This window comes from Penicillium arizonense (genome assembly GCF_001773325.1).
Source record: "Penicillium arizonense strain CBS 141311 chromosome Unknown PENARI_contig005, whole genome shotgun sequence".
Taxonomy (NCBI): domain Eukaryota; kingdom Fungi; phylum Ascomycota; class Eurotiomycetes; order Eurotiales; family Aspergillaceae; genus Penicillium; species Penicillium arizonense.
In genome coordinates this window covers 96,634-120,083 of record NW_019173282.1, presented here as the reverse complement: position 1 = coordinate 120,083, position 23,450 = coordinate 96,634, and the positions used below count along the sequence as shown (strand labels likewise).

The 23,450-nt window shown below is 49.1% G+C and overlaps 6 protein-coding genes across 6 annotated transcripts; 5 read left to right on the top strand and 1 right to left on the bottom strand.

The window, feature by feature from the left end:
- Positions 1–1,849: 1,849 nt before the first annotated feature.
- On the bottom strand, positions 1,850–3,208 carry PENARI_c005G03459 (uncharacterized protein; the record flags this gene model as incomplete). Its single annotated transcript, XM_022629674.1, has 1 exon — positions 1,850–3,208. One exon carries the CDS (start codon positions 3,206–3,208, stop codon positions 1,850–1,852), a length of 1,359 nt encoding a protein of 452 aa, XP_022490408.1.
- Positions 3,209–4,398: 1,190 nt separating this feature from the next.
- PENARI_c005G07320 (uncharacterized protein) lies at positions 4,399–6,389 on the top strand (the record flags this gene model as incomplete). The annotated part of the gene is made up of 3 exons (XM_022629851.1): positions 4,399–4,423; positions 4,601–6,039; positions 6,132–6,389. 3 exons carry the CDS (start codon positions 4,399–4,401, stop codon positions 6,387–6,389), a joined length of 1,722 nt encoding a protein of 573 aa, XP_022490321.1.
- Positions 6,390–13,598: 7,209 nt separating this feature from the next.
- On the top strand, positions 13,599–16,871 carry clcA (putative C6 finger domain protein; the record flags this gene model as incomplete). Its single annotated transcript, XM_022629544.1, has 3 exons — positions 13,599–14,126; positions 14,185–16,577; positions 16,631–16,871. The coding sequence occupies 3 exons, from the start codon at positions 13,599–13,601 to the stop codon at positions 16,869–16,871; spliced, it is 3,162 nt and encodes a 1,053-aa protein (XP_022490370.1).
- A 2,752-nt stretch (positions 16,872–19,623) lies between these two features.
- Positions 19,624–20,155, top strand: PENARI_c005G10582 (uncharacterized protein; the record flags this gene model as incomplete). The annotated part of the gene is made up of 2 exons (XM_022630011.1): positions 19,624–19,993; positions 20,049–20,155. The coding sequence occupies 2 exons, from the start codon at positions 19,624–19,626 to the stop codon at positions 20,153–20,155; spliced, it is 477 nt and encodes a 158-aa protein (XP_022490363.1).
- A 518-nt stretch (positions 20,156–20,673) lies between these two features.
- On the top strand, positions 20,674–22,452 carry PENARI_c005G05135 (uncharacterized protein; the record flags this gene model as incomplete). The annotated part of the gene is made up of 5 exons (XM_022629735.1): positions 20,674–21,665; positions 21,721–21,848; positions 21,913–22,025; positions 22,078–22,390; positions 22,445–22,452. The coding sequence occupies 5 exons, from the start codon at positions 20,674–20,676 to the stop codon at positions 22,450–22,452; spliced, it is 1,554 nt and encodes a 517-aa protein (XP_022490160.1).
- A 428-nt stretch (positions 22,453–22,880) lies between these two features.
- Positions 22,881–23,237, top strand: PENARI_c005G12069 (uncharacterized protein; the record flags this gene model as incomplete). Its single annotated transcript, XM_022630070.1, has 1 exon — positions 22,881–23,237. One exon carries the CDS (start codon positions 22,881–22,883, stop codon positions 23,235–23,237), a length of 357 nt encoding a protein of 118 aa, XP_022490378.1.
- Between the last annotated feature and the right edge of the window lie 213 nt (positions 23,238–23,450).

Below are 23,450 nucleotides of genomic sequence, written 5' to 3'. Positions count from 1 at the left end.
TACACGGAGTACACAGCATGTCAACTCATGCGCTACGCAGGCATATTCTCAAAACAATCCCTGCGTCATCTCCCATTGGTAATCTCATGTCGTGGAGCAGAATCCTCTCTAAGTAATTTATGGGTCTTGTGGCTACTTGTGGTGTCTGGGGCATTGATCATAGGAGATCTACCCACTTTGGGGGAATCATCCATCCACTCACACTACAATATCACACTATCTAACACTTTCAATTGCCTGTCACATCATTTTAATCATTATTTCGGTTGTGATATCCTATCAAACTAGACATATAATAAAAAATGAATATGATTTGCGTGAAATTGTTGCTCTATTGCATATATATATTTTCAAGATCACTCCACCCAATTTCAAGTATAAAAATGAAGATTGCAGAACAAAACTCCTAATCTAGCAAAAGTACAGGTTAATCCTACATGACAAAAGCATACCTGTTACATATTTAGCCCTCAGACACCTCGCTAGCTTAATTAGAGCAAATATGAGTTGAACGTGGCGTATCGTCAAACTCTGCATTGTGGAATCCACATTCCTCAGATGACTCCCTAGAACGTTATTTGAACAGCAGGAGTCCTCACCAGAGTGTAAAATGTACAGTATCGCTGCATACTAAGATGCCATCACTGGCCATCACTTCCGGGTCTGAATTCCGAAGAGCCACTGTACTCACCACAGCATGCAGCATAGCAACCCAATCCCGGAACGTCTCGCCTACACCACATAGCCTGGCAAAGTATACCAGAAAGTTCCAATATCCCGTGTCCTTGCTGCACTTAACCCTTGACATAAGTAGCGGTCAAACTTCAACACCTCTTCTAGAAGTACGGTAAGGTAACGTCTCTGATCTCACCATGCCGGGAAGGAGGCACATGTTCTGGCGTAGAAGTTTCTCCAGACTTCAAAACCATAACACAGAAAGAGCCATGTCGATCTATCAGACTTTAGGATGTATTTACTTCTTGATCCGGTACACCGCCGGTTGATGGATGAGTTGGGTTGCAAGTGTGTATACTCCCTGTATCCGGGATATGGATATGAACACAGCCGCACGACCTTGAAGAAATATTGCAAGGCCCTGAGACGTGAATAACCTGCCCGGATCCTGAAGTATCCTAACAATGAGGTTAAAGTTTAAGCCCCGAGGCGATGGCTTGTTATTCAATTGGCAGATGGTCTTTGTTGTTTTCTTTAGAACACCCGAAGAACGAACACGAAGTTTGGGTAACAGCATTTCAATCAATTCGATACGAGTAAACTTTCTTTCTCTCTTATTTCCTGGACTGGGACTTTGGGCTTGGAATGGCGGTCTACAAGTGTGAGTAGTTGGTGAAACAATGTAGAGTGTGAACGGTCATCCGATGTGATTGAGGCTCTGGAGGACACAAGGAATACGGCTTCATCGGAAAAAAGAATCTTCCAATTGATAAGCTAGTGTACATAAGAAATAAAAAGAAGAGCTTTCACTAGAGAGAGCTAAGTAAAATACCCTCCTACCCCTTTTCAGTAATCGTACAATCAAACACACCAACCCCAACCAACTCTAACAAGAAGAAATGCGACCCGGGGGAATCTCAATCAAACAAGAAGCAAGTAGCAAGTAGCAAGTAGCAAGTAGCAAGTAGCAACAGCTAGAACAAAATCGGTACAAAAAAGTAGAGAGCCATAAAGGGGCATAAAATCTTTCAGTCATAAACGAAACACGCCAAACATGCGACGAAAAGCTAAACCCACAAAACAAGAAAGTCAAAAAGCAGATCCAACAATGCCGACCATTAAACTGACGACAAAGTGAAACGAACGCATGTTCGAGCGTTGGGACGCAACAAGCCTAAAACTTGGTTCCCCACTCTGTAGGAACAGGTGGAACTGGTGGGCTGCCAGGAGGGTTCGAGACACTAGGAGCCTCGAGATCGAACGGGTCGCTGCGCAGACTATCACGCGACATGCAGGCTTCCAGATACTTTGAGTTGGAAGGTGGGAGAGTGACGCCGTCCAGCTCCTGGGGGAGAGCGGTGGTACTATCTCCGTAGAAATCGAGATTGCTCACACTTGCATCTTCCCATGATGAGCGGGAGTATGTAGATACCACATGGGATCGAGGAGATACATCCTTTGCCAGAGAAGGGGAGTGGTCAGTCTCGTGGTCTGAGGTCACCGTGTTTTCAGTGTAGAAGGCGCGTCGTGAACGTTCACTACGCAGGTACAGACTGTCCATTGACAGGTCTGGGTTTGAGTGCGCGAGAACGAAAGGTCCATTGGAGTAGGCAGGCACTGAGTGGACTTCCTCCGGTATGACTGGGAGGGTTGGGATTTGAGCGGACTTGGTGTCTGCCCCGGGAACTGGTGCATCGGGGAAATAGAGGGTTTCGTAACCTTCTTCTGGACCGAGTGAGTCGCCTCCCATTCGGGCGCCAATTATCTTTTGCACCTTGATAATCTTCTGGCGTCTGCGACGGAGGACGAACCAGGCTGCTATCGCGAACATGATGAAAGCTGACGCGCCTAGGATGCTGCCAATTATGACCGCGGGTTTGATGGCGTTGTCATGCTTGGGGTGAGAGACAGGAGTAGAGTTGGATGAGGTGGTGGAGTTGTCTGCCGAGATTGTGCTCGTTACAGTTCCGATGAATGGTGCGGTTGTCGATGAGGTTGAGTTGCCTACCGAGATTGTGCCCGTTACAGTTCCGACGAATGGGGAGATAGTTGGCGAGACTGATGTTACCGACGAGGAAGTGACAACCTTGGTAATTGAGGTGCTCACTGAACTCGTAGAGCTCGTAGTGACCTCGGGCTGTCCGAAGTTTGTCGAGGTGGACGGCGGATTCTCCCACGAGGCGAAGTCACTCAAGTTTGACAGCGGGGCAAATGGCTCCATCGTTGACAATGGAGCATCCATGGTTGAGGTCATAGCAAGACTTGATCCCGGGAATGATGTAGACGTATTGATCGTGGTTTGCGATGGAGTCCCAACAACGGGGTTGGTATCCAATGCTGGAGGTGACGTTTGCGATGCTTGCCCAAACGCACTGGACGTGACAATACTGGAAATAAGTTCAGACTCTGTGAGAGTAAACAACAAAGTTGGGTGAATTGTTTCCGTCTTGATTGATGTGATTGTCGTCCAAGAGCGTGTTCCTGAGGGTTTGGATATCGGTGATGCACTCGGCTCGGCGGAGATGGAGACCATTTCAATTAATTCCTGCAAGACAGGCTAGAAGCAGTATCTGGATATCTTTCTCGAGTCGTGCATAAAGAAAAGAACATGGGAGCCTTTGTTGTGGCGGGGGTATTCCTTTGTATGGTTGACGGTTTCCGCGACGATGGACAAAGCGACGACAACGTCAACGTCAACGACGACAACGTCAAGCACAAAGTATACGACAAAGAAGACCACACAATTGTGCAATTCCTTAAGGTTAACTCAAGCCCCCTTCTCGAAGCCATCCCGTCAGCTTCCCAGAGGCAAAAAGAGCCAGGGTAGTGGGATACGAAGCCCGGAGGGTTTTATAGAGAATCTGTCTTCACCGTCTCTCCAGGGGGTTTATGTTCATTTGTTTGAAGCTAGGCGCCTCTGCCCACGAAGTAGTTCACCCCTCCATCTGTGACAGGAGAGCGCTTAGCCTCCCCCGGTCCAATAAGAAGCCATGATGAGGCTGATCAGTCCCTAAAACTCTGAAGTAATGCGACACTGGCTAACCTTCCTGCACGCGCAGCTCGTCGATTGTTCATGGGATTCGAGCGGGGATGTATCACCCCTGTAGACGAAACGAGGCGGTTTCGGCTTGGTGAGAGAACCGAAGTGGCTCTTTGGACCAGTCACCCCCTGACGTTTCATACTTGGCCTAATCCAGAAGCAAGAGGCGTTCTATACGGGTCAGACAGGAGTGATATTGTGATATTATGATACTGATGCGGGAGCATTGCCTCATTTGGGCATATTGGAGCTGTCATGTGACTTCATACACACAAGTCAATAACCTCAAATAAATAGGGATAACCGTACGTAAACTGTACGGAATAAGACTATTTGTGATATAACCTACACCCCTAGTAGTGTAATAGGTTAGTACGTACTCCGTACTTATGTCACTCACACTGTTCATGTAAACCGCCTAACATAGTTGGATGTCGGGGTGAATATTCCGGTTCCCCACAAGTCCCGTGAAACTTCCCTCCTAAACACATTCGCTTTGGTCTATTGTGTCTGTTTTTTTTTGTCTCTCTCTATCTCTGTCTCTCCCTCTGTCTCTCTCTCTCTGTCTATTTGATACCTCCGTCTCTCCCTGTTTCTGTTTCACTTCACCGCTTCGGTTACTCTCCCTTCCCCGCATGTGACCTGAGAGTTTGCGATAATCTTGCATTTGCATCTAGCTCACGATGTTTGGCTGGGGTTCTGGGCTGGGTGAGACTCCCTGTTACCTGTTTTTCTTTTCCTTTCCTTCCGTGGGCAGTTGGCCGAGTCCCTGAGTCGTCATATGTGGAATGTGGCGCACGGCTTGTGTCCCACGCGACCTTCAATCCCCCATGACATCGGACCTTGTCAAATATGGACTCAGCAGCTAACTCGACATCGATATAGCCTTGCCCTCCGCCACTTCGGAGCCGGAGAAAGAAAGACGACCCCCCGCCGACCCAACACCCCTCGATTTCCCCGCCTACAACCTGCCCAATGTTGTTCCCAATGAATCGGACTCGAAACTCAAGGAGATTGCAGATCTCTTGGCCGACATCAAACGCCCACAAGATATCTGCTTGGACCGGTTCAAGGCGTTGAACCTTGAACTAGAATCCGACGTCGATGTACGCCGCATGTTCCCCGACCAGACACTCGCCCTCGCTCCTTTGCCATGGGAAGACACCACTGAGCCAACGGAAGATGATGCCCGCCCGCTGATGGGCAACGGAGTCCCTTATCCCCCCAAGGATCGATATGAGACGCTAAAAAACGAGTTGGCACTGGACAACGACGACACCTTCCGTGAGGTGGCACGTTTGCCGCCGCGTGACGGCCGGAGTCGGGTTCGCGTGACACAGTCGAGGAAGTTCTGGACAGGATTAGAGCACGTGGCTCAATACTGGGACACCAGCTTAGACCACTACTTCGAGCGTCCAGCAACTCCTGAACCCACGCCTCCCAATGAGATGGAGTTGGAAAGCGATGTCCAAATGCAAATGGAACAGGAAATCACAAGCGGAACCAACTCCACCGGCGATGACATGGAAGTGGATGAGACACAATCCACCGAGATTACGAGCGAAACCCCTCTGGGCGAGCATAGGCCCTATGTGGCCATGTATACGGGCCGTAGAATCGGCACGGGGCATGAGATGCCCGATGAAGTGCGCGACGAGACAATTCGAGCATTTGTCGAGATGGTCGCATGGCCATTCGGATGCCAAGTCACGGTACCCACGCTTCCTCCACGATTGATGACCAAGAACCTCCTCTTCCCAGTGCGGCAATCCTTCCAGGCATCCCGATCGCCGCGAGACCGCCAGATCGCGCGAAGCGGGATGCTAGAAGGGCCCGTGCTAATCGCACAATGCCGTCCGGAGACCACATTCCGCACCACCGCGGATAGCCAAGGCCACGGCATCGGTGAAGTCAGTGACATCTTCCGCGAGGTCGGAGGTATGCTCCTCGCAGCTCAAGAGCGAGCTCGTGAGGGCGAAATTGAACAGCGACCCGGAGAAGGCAAGTGGTGGACCATGGCGCCGCGCTTCGGAGGCGCACCCCACGATGGGATCCTGGATGATCTTGTCAGCACGGGACACGGGATGTCCCTGCCGGACTCTATGATGGAGGAAGCCAGGCCGTCCACTCCGGAGGCGGATATCGCGCGTAAGCGACACAAGATTGAGCATCCGTTCGTCACATCGCTTTCGCGGAGACCGAGTGCCATGCGTAGACTTACGAGTAGCGAGAAGTGGAAGATCATCCAGCCTGGACCGAGTCTCTGGGATAAGAGACTGAGCTATATGCAGATTGGAAAGGCCCGGGGGAGTCCGTTCGACGATGTATGTGAATCCTGCCTTGTTTCAGATGTTTCAGATGTCCCAGATGAAGGCGCAGTTATAGTGACAGACAAGCTAACCTCCCTCTGTTCCAGATTTATATGATCTCCTCAATCAACCACCACGTCTCAATCCTCCATCTCCGCGTCCACAAACGCTACCTGGACATCCTCACCAACGGCGAGAGCACATTCCCACCAGACTCCGACACGGAGCAGCCGTGGCATGTGCTGAAACTGCAGCGAACCAAATGGTTCGACCTCTTTGACAAGGATGACCGCTTAGAAGCGCTCAAGGGCGTGTGGCAGCTGTTCCATTACCAGCTGCGTGACACGATGCCTGTCTCTTCATAGAGATATAGAGAGTTATGATATGGCATGTCGGGAACCTGCAATTCGGGTTCTGGATCTAGACTGAGTTTTTTTTTTTTTTTTCGAAAGCGATGCATCTTGTATATACGCGGCAATAGGTAGAGTTGCTGTGACTTCTTTTGCTCTGCGCATCTTCCATACCCCCAATAACACTTGATATACTGCATCTTGTTCTTGCATTGGTTTTTGAATCTTGGGATGGGATTTTCGGGACTTGCGATATCATTGTCTACTGGCCTTTGGATTGAAGGTCATTGTGGCTATCTCAATCACCAGGCGAGCCCTACCCTAGAGGGATATATTTTGAAGAGCTTCAGATAATTTGCGCGAAAATGTCGAGTCTGTCATAATATGAGTATCAAACGAAGAATCATCTACAGGCAACTATTTCCATGCTTGATCGCCAACAAAATCAATTTATTTCTAGCCCAAGAGACTCTCTTCATTCATCGGTCGCCTCTCACCTATCTTCCCATCCGCCTGTGACCATCATCAACCTCAACACCATCGTACTTTTGCCAGAGTGGCCAACGTGACACCGGCTATCCCCGGTTCATGCACACGAGAATCCCTCACAAGAGCTCCAGCAGCTCAAATGATAACACCCACCACGCATGTTTCCAACCTATTAATTGCATCTACAAAAGCAACGAACACCACAAAGACTCCATCCAAAGTCCAATCCCAACGACACGTTCCAGATCGACGTCTACGTAACCATACCTGCAAATTGGCCAGCATCATAGCACCGTAATGTATGTAGTCAACCCCATTCCATACCATACCATCAATCATATAACGAGTTACCAAGTGACAAGTGACATATAAGTTACCTCACCCAGTAAAAAACAGGTCTCAAAATGAGGCGTGGCGTGGACCTCGCTTCTTCAGCAAAGTGCATGTACATGTACAAGTGCATCAATAGTAGCCCCGTCGCCCATCTTTCATCCCCACCAGCCTAAAGTTATCCAATTTCCCCATTTCTAAAACAGAGTTACAGAATCCCAAGCCTCACACTTCAAACGCCGCCATGGCCGGATTTATTCGGGCCTCTCTAAATTACGATCTGATGAGCTCAAGATCTTCAATACACCAGGTATAGACTTGCCACACCTGTTCCAGACCAACTCTGATGTGATGTATCCATTTGATAGTCCCGAGGTCGGGGTTGCTGTGTGGCCTGTGGAAATTGAATGGCGGTAGGTGGAGATGGGGTTCAGCGCTATGGCCTTGGGTCTCATTTATTTTTTCAGAGCGGATATTGAGTTACTCTACATGTATGGAGGGGGCGTTGGAAGTGGGAGATGGACTAAATCGACCGGTGAACTTTGTTTGGGATCACGGTACCTGTAGAGGAGTGAAGAATCGAATGATGGATGTGTAAATATCTGCAAGGCCAGATCGAGTCATCGGGGATTTCCCCACGTTGTGTCTTCGTCTCTGAGAGGCTAATCTACTGGTTTAGGTATGCAACTCGTAACTTAACTGTTTGAATGAGTAAGTTAACTTAATTGTTGGATCTTTATGTGGGGGTCGACTGATCCAAATTTCTCCCCCCGTGACTTTCCAACTTACCGGGTTCGCTTATTGCGCCTCACCGGTGCTTTGGTATGGTTTTTGTAGCCTATTATTGCATTGGGATTGGGTACATTGAAGTGCGGGATTGATGTTGCATGTATAAAAAAAGGTAGTACGGAGTAAGTAGCTGTATACTATCAATGGCGTTAGTAAAACTCCATCGATCGCAAACCATACTGTATATATCAACTTCAACTTAAAATCATCCTTCGATTTCAATACGATATCAATAGACATCTGCTAATACCCGAAGAATCCCAAGCAGAAACCGAAACTCTTCATCAAACCCCGAAATCAAACACGCTTACCCACTCCAGCTACCTCGGTACCGTATCTAACCCCATCACATCACACCCAAAAACCAGCCAACCCTGGAATCAGAATATAGCCCGGCTAACAGATCTTCAAGCAGAGCCACATGAGACAAACAAGCCCCAGCGCGGAGAACCGCCCAATGGGGCCCTACAAAAGTACGGTGAATACCCGCTAGACCGGGCAGCCATGGCGATGCTGGTGCGGAGAAATATGCACAAATACAGGCACAATGCGCGACGAGGTGCGAGGGATGCTAGTGTCGGTGTCGGGGTCCTCGGGGACCTGGTGTTTGGATTTCGGTCTTTGGATTAGGTTGCTATAGATGTGGGTAGGGGGTTAGGGATTTACGTGTTCATGTACTTTTGTGCCCCTTGATAGCTGAAGGGGTTTGTTTTGATCAGAATGATTTAGATAATTATGATAGAGTGTAAAATAAGAGTAAGAATAATCGAGGTGAGACGAGCTTAACATTGAAAGTAACACATCGCTTTAGGCTTGGACTTAAACTACCCGACTGGTCGTTTGTTCACACATCTTAGAAGCATGCACACATCTTTCAGAATTAGTAGTTAGTGTATATACTAGACCTCAAGTACTGTGTAGTATGCAGTCGCACGTATGAAATTACAATAACAACCTATAACACTGTACCAATCTCCTTTCACCTACCCAACTAGGCAATAGTCAAGAAAAACAAAGCTCAACAAGCCGTGTCTACAGTACGGTACGTGAATGGCGTGCATAAAGTGGAGTGTGACTCCAAAACGGCGGATTCAACCACAGCGCTTGGATGCAGTCGCGTTTAAAATGCCTCGGCCTTCACGGCAAAGCATACCAGCGCTACATATACAGACGAGGTTCGGCGGCTAGGCGGCGCGACGGCTCGTCGGCAATTCTATATGATATTATAAAATCTAGGAGGGACAAAGCTCAAGTTTGACGGGAGATATGCAAATGTTTCAGATATGGCCTAGTAGATTTGGAAACATGACTAGATCATGTTGGATGTGAGGACTGAGTATTGTCTATAGCTCCGGGTTGGAATCTAACTTCTGCCTTATATGTACACTTATGTCACTGTGCTTAATGGACTGCAAAAATGCAGGTTAGTATATCTGCGAGAAGCCTAATTAGTGGGGGATATTGGCCCTGACGTAGACTCTAGAAGATAGGCTTTAGACTGGATGTAGATTTGAATTTGGATCTGGGTTGATGATTTTCCTTGCATCCGGCGAACAGACCAGTAGTTCATGTGAGCTCGATAGACCTTGTTGTTAGGTCTGTGTGCGAAGTTACTCTTCAAGGGATGGTGCCGTGTGAGGAGGTTGTTGTTATGCATGTGACCGGATCGAGGATTGTCGAAGGCCTTGAGCTCGACAGTTTACGCAAGCTGGCGGGGCTGGTAGTCCAGATCGAAGAATGCGTGCCCGCAGGTGGAGTTAAGGAGTCGGTCAGTATTGTGTGAGGGATAGACGAGAGAATAGCCACCCACAAAATCATATGCGATCGGGTACAAGTCCTCAAGACCCCAGGCAGTGTAGAAACCAACCACAATCCATCCCACATGGTCCCAACCCCACGTGGGAACAGAAGAGGCAAGTGATTAAATCTCGACGTATCAGTTTCAGGCCCAAAGCAAAGCCAAACGGCGCATGTTGTATCACATTAGAGGTATGAAACCAAGCCGTCTTGTGCCATGCGTGGACAGAAAGCGCAAATCAACCCGCGGTTTTAACGCGTCCTGATCGATTCGCAATCGCTTGTGCGCCCGATCAATTCTGCGGCTTTCCGTGGGATAGTTGTACAGTAAGTAGACACATCTGGACTGGACTTGTAGTACTGTGTAAGTGATCAATCACCGCTATACTATGCTGGAAGCAGTTGGTAGTTGAGAGGCTTGCATACTAGCTTTTCCACAATTACTATACACTTAAGCGAGTCCAGGGTGTTTGGCCAAATCTACAACATGTAGAGATGGAGGCGATCATATTTCAGTGGGAGCGTCATTTATCGGGCGCTCTGGCATAACTGGTCGGTCGCGGGCGCGCGAATCAGGCGCTTCGATCGCCGATGCAGCTCACGATCCAAGGTAATGACTGTTGTCGTATGTCGTATTGTACATACCATTACTGCGCATTCTAGTGCGGTACTTACACATGTTCCGTGATAGACTTGGGTTGCGGTTGCAAAATGGGATTTCTGACTTTAGATATTGGCGCGTGTTAGCAACTTATCACTTGCTTATGATTGTACGGTAGAGTAGAGTGACCAGTCTCATATCCCTCATACAGTGCATTATCAGGTTATCTGTATCCTACGTACGCAGTGCATTCACTTTTATTCCATACCTCCCGTCTTCTACACCCCTACCGCAGTACTAAGTAGGAATCAAACAAGTCTCAGTCCAAGTGAGGACCAGGCCTATTCAACAACCACAACAATGCAACCTCCCGCATCCCCTTTGATCACAGAGTGTGGAGATGTCCGTCAAGGGAGGGTAGATCACCTGCATCTTCCCCATATGGAGCCATTCCAATAGTCTCGTGAAGGCCATGCCAGCGCTGATTGGACACAGGCTGGCCTGCTGCATATCTGGTGTCTACTGCGTATACCAGGCGCATACGTGCTCGAATGTGAATCTGGGTCCTCCAGGCCTACATTATACACATCGAGCTACCTATCAATGCAACAGGTGATAGGCAAAGGAAGTGGTGGGATGTCAGACCCCGAGACTCTTGAGGTATATAGAAGTGGTGTGGGGATATGAACTGTGACATGGGGGTCCCTATACCAGGCGTAGAGGATGCATTGATAGTGGGCTTTGTCATGTCTGTTTTTACCCCTTGCATTCGACATTGGATGTCCAAGGGCTCTCCAAACTCTATTCTGAATACATTCTGCACTATGCATGGCGTGCAGTCGCCATCTGTAGGTCGTTTGACTGCTACGCTGGGTGATCCTGGTCTTATCAGGGGTGGGAGGTGACGGGGCGATATTTACAAGTGGTGGTTGTTTTCCCCCTATGTTTTCAATTCCAAATCTCCATTATAAGTACGGAGTAGTGCATGGAATATGAAGCAGTACATGTAGATTAAGGATTCAAGATCTAAATCCAACGCGCCCTACCGAACCCAAGGAACCGGATGGTGGGAACGGCGGATCGACATGGCAAATTAAAACTGGGACACCAGCGAAAGATGCGGGATTAACATCCATGTAACCTAATTTCACCCCCTTAATGACGACGGTCAACCCCAGAAGTGGGATGTCTTGGAATTTCTAATTGCCCAATCCAAGCCGAGCCTCACCTTTTATCCCGGTGTGTCAATGTCAATTTCAGATTGTTCCAAACCCCGGCCCCCGTTCATTATTATGCACGTCACTTTTCATTCCCACTCTGCTAGTATAGTGGAAAACCAGGAAAACCGGTGTTAGGTGCTAAGAGCTAGCAAATGTATTTCGGTATTTAATCTTGAAGCAATCAAAACAAAGAAAATCGTGGGGCTTGGCTTCCTTCCGTGATCGAGAACTATTGTATGGTCACCAGCCATTTCTCCACTATGTATACCCAACTCGGGCATACCTACTCCACTACTCAGCCAGCGCTGGTCTACTTCCAGCTCTCACGGGTGACCGCACAGATAGGACAACGGTCAAAAGAAGCAAAAATCAGCAATGGAGCAACTCTGTGTTCTTGTGCCACTCGGCTCCGCATTTGACTCGCTCATAAGACTCCGGTGTGGCCAAGTGGCACTGTCTTTGAGCTGCCTCATCAAGGCAGGGGTAACCCGAAAGAATAAGGTGATATCATAGTACTCTAGAGTAGGCAGATGTTTACTATACTCTTCATCCATGGATGATTCCCGTCTTTATCCATGGATGGAAGCGGGACTATCCGAGTATTTCCGTGACGGTACAGTACGAGAAGTCAACATGTTAGAGTTATCCCTGGAAAAAAAAAAGATCCTACTCCCTCGAACTTCGATCTGGGGTATATGATTTGAGAATCGAAGCCTAATAAACTTTGGTTATTCCCCTTGCGAATCGAATTCGGACATTGTCCGCACCTCATTGGCGGTCAGAAATGTCTCTTAGACGGCTCGGAGTATACGTCTACCGTTCTAATTACCGATTTTACATTTATACTTTGGCGGACTTCACGACTAAGACAACTTCCATCGATGGGATTGGATACGAGGTTGATCGGGGGACGGAGTACGTTTGTTAAGGATACCCGAGTCCTGGGTACTGGAAGACGATCCCTGTCTGACACGGGTCACAATGTGAGATGGATTCTCGAAACCACATACAATCAGAGAACACTTTCGCCTTCCAATACAAAAAGCTTTGGCTTTTACAGGCTCGGCTACATCCTAAAATCCTCCCGGTCCGAATCAGTATATCTCCCCGGGCCCGGATGAACTTCCCAACTTGCATGGTGCGTTTCCCGGTGAAGTGGTTGACCTTCGGGAACTGAGATCCCCGTTCCACGCGGTGCGAGTTGGATCCTAGCTTCGATCATGATATAGTATACTCCAACCTCCCAGTATAAGCGCGCAAGATGTTTTCCCTCATTATTCCCCAGCCGCCTGACCCACCAGAGAAAAAAAAAGAAAGGAAGCAGACCTGTCAACTGGAGATCGGATTAGATATTAGAAAACCAGCCATTTACAGAGTTCAAGGGAGGGGCAAACAACATGTCGATCCCCAGTAATTATAAGCCCCCCCGTATTCCTTCTGATTATTCTTTCTTTTTCTTCTATTTTACTGGATTCCTCTCCCCCACTCGTAATGTAAGTTACCATACCATACCCCCTCCTGCCCAACCTTGTACTTCTGCCCTTTCGATCTATCTGATGGACTTCGCTTTGGCCTTGATCTTGTATCTTGCCTTCTTTCTTCCCTTCTTCCTCTTTCTTCTATCCTCAAACCTTCAACTCGGTCCAACGGACCCCCCTGTTCGGATCATCGCTGTAATCTGACTATTTCTTTGCCTAGCTCCACCCTGCCCACTCAAGAAGACGTCAACCTCGCCGCATTTTTACGACCTAAGGATTTTGGAGCTTTAGGCGCGTGATTTGATTCGCACCTCTAACGGCGCCCGATTTCATTTCATTGTCTGAACTTGGCGCCTCCCGACACTATCAGATCGTCCCGTCTCTATCCTGTTTCTGCTTTTCCCAAATTCTTCTCCCGCCATGTTGGTTTGAGTACCGGACTACTCCAAGCACACGGTACAGCGCTTAACCAGACCGACTTGTGAGAAGAACGCGCTGGTAGTTACTCTCTCTCGCGATAATGAATCGCATGCCTCCTCCCGAAGGGCCGCATGCGCCTCCGGGCACGCATCCTAGCTACGAACCATCATGGCGCCCTCCATATCCTCCATCCTTCGATCCGCACCCAGCCGATGCCCGCCGTCCCTCTTCAACCCAGGCGCCTATTCCAAGCTATTCAGTCATGCCCGGCCGCGAGCTACCCGGGTTATCACCAGACGGACCCTACGGTCGTCCCAATGGTCTCCAACCGCACGCGCCCGTACATTCCCCGCAAGATCCAACTCCCCCTCATGGTTTCCGCCAGCCAATCAACGGTGCCCCGCACGAGGCTTCACCAGAATACCGTCCTCGCATGTCTTATCCGCCAGCCGATCAGATCAGTAGCGCGGAGCATACACCTTCTGCGGGCCCGCTGCCCCCAGCATCACAATTCATGACCCCCGGTCCGTCAATGGCCCCAGCGACCCCGGTGGGCGGCTATGATCCGAATTATTACCAGAACCAGGCGTATGGAGCGCGTCAACGAAAAGCGGCTCGTGCCCAGCAGGTAGGCCAGATAAGATTGAAGTGCCGTGGTGAATTGAGAGCTGACTCTCGAGCTGTAGGCCTGTGACCAATGCCGCGCTAGGAAAGCGAAGTGTGACGAGGGACGACCAGGTTGCAGTCATTGTAAAGAGAATAACCTGACCTGTGTCTACAAGGAAGTGCCTCCTCACAAACAAGAGAAGAGCACGCAACTTTTGATAGATCGAATCACGCACCTGGAGGATACTTTGGTTCAGAAGATCGACTTGCTAACCGCTGGCACCCACGGGCACGACCAACTGCTCAGAGAGTGGCTACAACACTCTAAACCGACAACCTCGTGGCCTGGCAAAGATCGTTCGCACCTGCCACCAATCCCACCGGCGCCTGTTCAAGAGCCAGTTCTCAAACAAGAGCCACCCACGCCTTCCATGCTGAGTTCAAATGGCATGGCAGTCTTAGATCCTGGCAGTCAGGATGTGGGCACTTCGCATTACGGTCAGAAGCTGGGACCTGTGGAGGTTTTTGAGGATGCTAAAAATGATCAGGAGGGCGAGCTTTCGATTCCTGTGGAGCACACTACTGCAGCTCACAAGCTCTTGATGTGGCCCTCGATCAAGAAATTGCTGTACCCTGAGGTGTATGATGAAGACTATGTCATGCGCTTGGAGGAAGAGCGCGGTCTTATCAGTGTCTATGGCCAGGGAGAGATTTCATACACTGCGGATGACAGTCAACTACCGGGAGGCACAGGCATGCGTGATGGCGGCGTGAACGGTGCTCAACCAGACGGAGACGGCGCAGGGGTAGATTCGGATGTTGACATTGACAAGTTTGGTAACCTGAACCTGGATGTTGCAACCGCTCAGCGCTACTATCAGAGCTACATGAACCACATGTACAAGCTTCACCCGTTCATTGACCAGGGTGAGCTTGATCAAAAGGTCGAGAGCTTTATTCGATGCTACTGCCGTCTAACCCCGTCCCCGATGCCAAGGAACACCCAGATGGGCAATGACGGCCCACGGCCAGCGAAGCGGAAGCGTTCTAATGAAAGCTTGGGCGCGCGAGGCGAGTTCTTGAGCACGAGTTCTACACCGGCACGACCACGTGTTGGGAGGAACATCGACAATGCTGTAGTCATGCTGTGTCTGGCTCTTGGTGCGATTTGCGAATGTCCTGCTCCCATTCCTGGGCCTATCATGGACCAGAAGATTGATTATCGTAGCCAGCACATTCCCAGTCCCCTGCCACCAATGCCTGTCGGAAGCGGGCAATTTGGCGTCAATGGTGTGCTCTCGCCCGCGAATTCTGATTCTGCCTTACAGATGGCGACACCCTTATACACGGTGCCTATGCAGGCTACAAGCCAGTCCTTCGGGCCAACATCAACAACAACTGCCGAACCTCGCAGAAACCTCTCCCGGCGATCTGTGTCACACACCCGTGACGAAGCTGGACATACGAAGAATTACCAGGTCATTCCTGGTCTGACACTTTATGGATTTTGTACTGAGATTCTGGGTCACCTGCAAGGTGCCAACGAACTGGAACACGTCCAGGCGGCGCTACTTGCCGGTCTTTATGCCGGACAATTGGCCCATCCGTTCCAGAGCCACAGCTGGATCTCTCAGGCTTCGAGGGCTTGCCAGGTGCTGGTGAGAACAAAGCGTTATGAGAGACTTGGAGAAGGGGCTGTGCTGGATCTCTACAATTTTGCATACTGGACTTGTCTACAGCTAGAGAGTGATCTTCTCGCAGAGCTCGATATTCCAGCGAGTGGCATCTCGCGTTCCGAAAGCCGTATGACGCTTCCTAAAGGAAGATTCACGCTACCCCTCCCTGACGACCACGACGACCCTGCTACCGCGGTGATGTTGCATTACTCGGCCCAGATCCATCTCCGCAAAGTCCTCAATCGAGTACACACCGACCTTTACAAGGTCGAAAAGCAAGGCCAGAGACGGTGGTCGTCAACCGTCCAAGAAGCTCTAAGCATGAACCTTGACCTCTGGCGCACAAGTCTACCAGTCAGTATGTTGTGGAAAGACTCGGACCCACCATCCAACGAGATCAACGCTGCTCGCATGCGTGCTAAGTATTACGGTGCGCGGTATATCATCCACCGACCTCTCCTCTACCATGCCCTGCACTATGGCCATACTGGTGCCCGCATAGGTCCCATTGGCCAAACTACCAAGGTGGACTCGCCCACCTCAACACAACAAATGTCTCCCTCTATGCTGCACTCAAACCGGGCGCCCAACATGTCCCGAATGTCCAGTGACATGGGTTCAAGTTCCTCCCTCGGTCACGCCTGGGTTCCTCCCAAGGTCGCACTCCGGGACCTTCCAGCAAAGCTTCGCCGCGCCTGTAAAGTCTGCATCGACTCTGCGATTCTGAGTACGGAGGCTTTTGATGGTGTTGGTGGGCATCGGTTGGTGGTAACCAATATCTTTGGCACAGCACACGCGTAAGTACCCACACTGTCTTGAATTGTGGAACAACTACTAATCCCTTTCCCAGTCAATTCGGCAACATGCTCGTCCTCTCCGCCACCTACATGTCCAGCCTAAGGGAACTGGTCGACACAGAAATCCTCGACCGCCTACTCAGACGGACAATATGCTTCCTCGCCCAAAACGAAAACATCTCTCCCACCCTCCGCGCCGACGCCCGTATCCTCACTGAGATTTATCACAAGATCTTCGACAAAGAGCCTGATCTGAGGAATCTCCCGCCTGGTATTAACGTAAACTACCGTTGATCCTCTACGAATTTGCATACGCCAGTGCCTATGCATCTACATCTAGCGTGCGAGTCCTTGTCTCCTTTCTTTTGAACTTACGGGTTCCGCTTTTGCGATCCCGTGTCCGACCTCCCCTGTTCTCTATTCCCCTTATGAACGCATCATGCATGTCCCTCTCACTTAAGCCTTTACTTTTTTCTTCTCCTCCAGCTGGTTTATCTGTCTGTGTTATCTTACATTTTGCACTATACTCTTACTCTCTTCGATGATTCCCCCTCCTTATCCAATTCAACACTCGTGTATCTGTGACCGCATTCGGATTCAGATCACATCAGGCCTTTTTTTTTAGCCTTCTTCATTTCTTTTTATTCTTTTAGGGGATCTAGGTGTTGAATGGGGTGGACTGCCTATCTATCCTGGTGATGATCGGAGTCAACTTGGACTTGATTTGGGGTTTGGATTAATTTATACCTTGACACGGCTGTGTTTGTTTCTTTGGCTTTGGATATAAGCATATCAACTCCGATTGGATTAACACTACGGACTTCCATACTTAGGGAGTTCAGTCCAGCGTGGCTACGCATACATTGCATCGAATATTCTTTTCGTCTATTTCATGAATGTTCTTTCAATCTACCGACTTGTGTGATTTGATATGTTGGATCAGATTTGGATATTGATATTGCTTTGGATATGGTTGTTCCTACTACGCCTTATATGGTGGGGCTTACATTTATGTCCTTTGTTGGTGGCTGGTTGGCGTTGATACCCCCGCCTCAATGACAATACCGGCGCATTTGAGGTTGTATTTTTTTTGGCGTGGATTGTTTATAGTTGATAGGTGCGCAGCAGGGACTCATACAAATTGAATATCTTGAATCCAACATCATAGCTGACCAGGTCTGCGTACTGTATCAACACCACAATAGCGGTGAGCATGGGGCTGAATGCTGTGGATATCGAGTGGGCCAGACACTTTCAAGATATGAACCCAAAATTTGGATAAAGCGACGATCAAGTATGCATAAACCTACAGCCTTACAGTACATGTGTATCATGCCCGACACAAGCCAGCTATCAACTGCGGACCTCGGCTTCCCCGCATTTTCCATGTAGATCCGGAGTATCCATGTCAGCTTATGCTTGAAAGATGTCCCCCATAGTTTCATCTCTCTTTCGATATCAACCCCACAACTTTAATTCAAGACATTAATTCATCCAATCTAGCAATATGGCACAGACAAAGCCCTGGCTTTCGAGAGAAGGTACAATCTCTTGACACTCCCTGATACTCTTGTATCCAACAACTAACAACCAACCCTAGGCTTCACAGCAGACGTGCTAGGAAACATCATCTCCAAAACTCTCCTAGACCCCTGGAAGATGCTCCCCCTCCTCGCGCTATCTAAATACACAAACAAAGGCCGTGACCTCAGCGCAACCCGCCCAAACCTCCAAAAAGCCCTCCAAGCCCTAACAACCATATCCCTCCTCTCAACCCTGCAAACCTACCTCGATCACCGCATCCTAAACAACAACCAAAAAGACCACTACAACTGGAACAAAGAAGTAATAATCCTAACAGGCGGCAGCGCAGGCATAGGCCGCCAAATTGCCCAACTTCTCGGATCAAAAGACATAAAAGTCGCCATCCTAGACATAACCCCACCAGACACAACCACCAACCCGCTCCCAAACAGCGTCCGTTTCTACCCATGCGACGTAACAAACCCAACAACAATCGCAACAACAGCAACGACAATCCGCACAACCCTAGGCCGCCCGACAATCCTAATAAACAACGCCGGAATCTGCACCGCAAAAACAATCCTCTCCACCACCCCCGAACAAACCCGTCACATGTTCGACGTCAACACTCTATCCCACTACTATCTCGCGCGGGAATTTCTGCCGGATATGATCAACAGCAATCACGGGATGGTCGTGACAGTCGCGTCGCTGGCGGGGTACGCCGTGACGCCCAATATGGTAGATTACTCCGCCTCCAAGGCGGCGGCGATTGCGTTCCATGAGGGCCTTGCTGCGGAGTTGGTTACGCGGTATCAGGCTCCAAGGGTGCGTACTGTGCTTGTTACGCAGGGGTTTACGAAGACGGCGTTGATTAGGGATCTCACGCCTGAGGATACTTGGTTTAATCCGTTGCTTGCTCCGGAGACGGTTGCTGAGCGGGTTGTTGCGCAGGTACTTAAGGGGGAGAGTGGGCATGTTCTTGTTCCGGGGTCTGCAGGTTGGCTTTCTAAGAGGTTGAGGGGGATGCCTGGGTGGTTTCAGCATCTTTTGAGGTGTCGGTTGGAGAGGTTGATGAGGGCTCAGTGAGTGGGGTTGGGGTGGGTTTTATATGGACTTGATATGGGTATTTATGGATTGAATTGGATTAATTTTGACGGCATTATGGTTATTTAAGGGATATTTGGCTTCATATGGTTATTTGAGCTTAATGGGACAGTGGCATTAACAGAAATGTTGAGGGCCATTAGACCTCTTTACGCGCAGCGGTTAAAGACGGCCTTGTTCAAGCCCCGATATGTAGCGACCCTGGAATACGTCAACTCGCACAAAGAACCAATCTCCGTTGCAGGATGAGGTCAATTCTTGTCCAGTCCAGTGGGGCCGGGTCAGCCATTTTTCCCGAAAAGGTCCCATACACTAATGATGTCATCAACGTCATAGTATGGGATCGAAGTATATATAGCCAAGAAATTTCTGGGCACTGAACTAGCCACAGATTCATTCTACAAACCCAACTACAATGTCTTTCACCCATAAAAAACCCGAGGTTCTCTCCTCAGAGAACACCGCGCCCGGAGTACCCAAGCAAGAGAGCACATCCCAGAGTCTTTCCCAGCGTGTTTCCCAGCCTGAGAACTCCGAGAACAAGGACTATGCAGTGAGCTCAGGGGGTGCAGTGAGCTCAGGGGGTGCCGAGAACTCAGGGGGTGCCGAGAACCAAGAGCATGCCGAGAAGACCATGGACCAAGGCCGTCGCGGCACTGCTGCGATCATGGAGGACCACCACGTCAGCAGAGAAGCACTGAAGGGTCCTCAAGGTCAAGCGCCGCACACGGCAGAAGAATTCGAGAAAGAAAGGAAGACTGGCAAAGCCGGTGGATCGCGCTCTGGTAAGCTTTCACTAAGATATCTTGTTCGCTTTGGACAACGCTAATACGACTATAGGTGATTCGACTGAAGCTAAGGGCAGTGGTCACAGTGGCAAGCAAAGTACCATGGAGAAGATAAAGGAGAGGCTTGCGCACCCGTTACATGGCAAGAAATCTGAGTAGATATGGTTCGCGCTGTATGATATCATCGGATTAGGAAAGGGAGTGTACGAGTGAAGGATTTGTATATTTCCATGACCTTTCGCCTGAATATAATGAATATCTTTATTTAAATTTACCCCTCAAATCGTTTTGTATGCCAATGTGCATTACTCACGGTGGTATAGCTAATACCAAAGGATCATGAGGTTGGCTGATTGGTTCAATGTGGGTGGGAGCGGCATCAAGCGGACCTCGTTACCAAGAACTGCATGCTCATCTACGAATCCGATGTCTTACCATTTCTCATTTCTCGGTTCCATGGTATGATAACTGAGAATACGAAAGTGAAATGAACAGCTGATAACAGAAGCATCCCCGGACTTAAAAAACAAGCCGTGCAATGCCCGTGGGTGAAGTGCCTCCACACACGTCATGGACGTGTCCATAGCTAGACCCATATATGTACATGCCCAGGTTGATACTTTCATCCCACGTAATTGTACGTACGAGTTTCTACATCTACTGCTACCGCTCCTACTATGGCAACTAATCAATTCATCGGTTCAAGTGAGGGACCCGATCCAGGTCTAGAAACAGTGGATCTAGCAGACCATGAAGGCGAAAACCCCCGGAATAACAAGATAGAGCTAACACAGTCTGCTGGCTACGACGGCTTGGGCTACTGCTTTCCCACTTGGAGAAAATGGCAAATCCTCTGCGTGATGTTTTGTATCCAAATATCCATCAACCTGAACGCAAGTCTCTACGCAAACGGTGTCGCCGCGATCTCCAAGGAGCACAATGTGAGCGAACAAGTTGCGAGAATCCCCCAGCTGACCTTTCTTTGCGCCTATGCCTTCGGATGCGAACTGTGGGCCCCTTGGAGTGAAGAACTGGGACGGTGGCCAACTCAGCAACTCAGCCTCTTCCTCGTCAACATATGGCAATTACCGTGCGCTCTTGCTCCCAATTTTGCGACTTATATCGTGGTTCGCCTGCTTGGGGGGTTGAGTACAGCCGGGGGGTCGGTGACACTAGGAGTTATCGCAGATATGTGGGAGCCCGATGACCAGGAATACGCCGTTGCTTTCCTCGTGCTGTCATCTGTCGGAGGCTCCGTTGTCGGCGCCATCGTTGGTGGGTTTGTGGAAGACCGTCATCCATTGGCCTGGATCTTCTGGGTTCAACTCCTTGCTGGCGGCTGTGTTCAGATCATGCATTTCTTCCTGGTGCCGGAAACCCGAGCTACCATACTGCTCGATAGGATAGCGAAGAAGAGACGCAAGGATGGACCAGGAAAAGTCAATATCTGGGGCCCACACGAGATTCACGGGTATTCGCTCTCTCCTCGAGATATCTGGAGAGTATGGAAACGTCCATTCGTGATGCTCCTCACTGAGCCCATTGTTATGTGGCTTTCGCTACTGAGCGGGTTCAGTGATTCTTTGATCTTTACCTTTCTTCAAGGATTTCAACCGGTCTTTAAACAGTATGGCTTTGGGACCATTCAAATTAGTCTTGCATTTATACCGTCAGTGGAACCCTATGTTCTTTTTGGAGGTGCATGCTAAAATCTTATTTTATAGGCTGATCATTGGTTATTTCCTCGCATACCTCTCATTCCTACCCTCCATCCACATGTTCAGACAAAGACGACGCAAGCATGGCTCCGAATCCGTTTCTCCAGAAGCGCGATTGTGGTGGCTACTCTATGGTGAGTCAAGACTTCCAATCACAAAGGCAATCTGTTTGTTCTTACAAAAATGTACGATGGCCAGTCATACCCTGTCTGCCAATTGGCCTATTTGGCTTTGCATGGACGACTCTGGGTCCAAAATTTGTCCCTTGGATCGCGCCTATGATCTTCACCTTGGTAATCGGAATTGCTAACGTGAGCCCCCGATCCAATGCATAACACGGAAAAACCTTCTGATGTCGCACAGTATTCCATCTATCAATCTTCTATTGACTACACGATTGCTGCATACGGAGAATATGCAGCATCTGCTACAGGAGGCAACGACTTCGCTCGCGACTTTCTTGCGGGAATTGCAGCTATGTATTCTACACCGATGTTCGAGAACATAGGCCACACATTTCCGTATGCGTATGCGTCCACAATTCTTGCTGTTATCTCGATTTTTGTTACGACACCGATCTACTTCTTTTACCGCAAAGGTCCTCAGATTCGTGAGCGGTCACCATTTGCAAAGCACATGATGGAGCTGAATAAACAACGGCGACTTTCTCAGGTTGGTAGGGGTGAAAAGATGGGGAACCGTAGTACTCATGTGGAAGATACTCGGGTAGGCGATTAGTTTACACATTGAATGAATTCAGCCTTTTGTGATTGATGTGGCCGAGTAGACTGTGAAGGAGATAATTTTCCGATGTTGCGGCGGTGTGCCTGATCTGCACCAGTTTGCTACATAATTAACAATCTACCATGGGTTTAATAATGCGCTTCCACAACTGAGAGGAAGCTAGAGGTAAGTTTGGTCGACAAAAAGATGTTAAAAGATGTTAAGTTAATGTGTGAGGTCATGATGAATCAATCAAATAGGCCTACAACGTCACCTGGCATAAGCATTCCAAATTGGTATTTCTTCACCAAGACATCTTTGGAACATCCCGCGTTATTCTTCACTTGCAATCAAGCTCTTATTCTATCTCTTCAACGGGGCAAGGATCAGTTTATGCAATGCCGAACCATCTAGCGATCTATCCGAAGGCCATTTCGGCCAGGATGACCCGCCCAAGTCTTCTACTGCCTCATCAAACATATCTTCGAAAGCTTGATACCGTTCGACCGCGACCGGCCCTCAAAAGTCTGCCATACTCGACTGGTGGTTATGGGGATGACGTTAACAAGGGTGATCCTCAAGACAAGAATCCGGCCTCCCAAGGTGTGAGTCCTCGAACTCGGGAGCTGGAGCACCCAGGGCCCTCACCACCGGATACGAGATCAGCAAAGTCGAAGTCTTCCGAGGCCTCGAAGTCATCTTCCTCCAAACCAACAAACCGGAATGAAGAGAACGTCCCTCCTCGATCGGCGAAAGAAGAACTGAACAACGAAAAGAAAAGACAAGGTAAACAAGGCTGAGCGGTTGAGTCTGATGGACAAGGTGTGCTGGGAAAGTTGTCGTATACTGCAAAAAACGATTTAAATAGGTTCTTCAAGTAACGTTAACGATACTATATGGATCCTACTGTAGTCCTTCACCTGTAAAGGAGTAGATGAAATCTGTTAAAACTGGGATCAGAATCCAGGTTGAGCACCTTGTAATTTTGCCGCATTTACCCTTCCAATTCCATT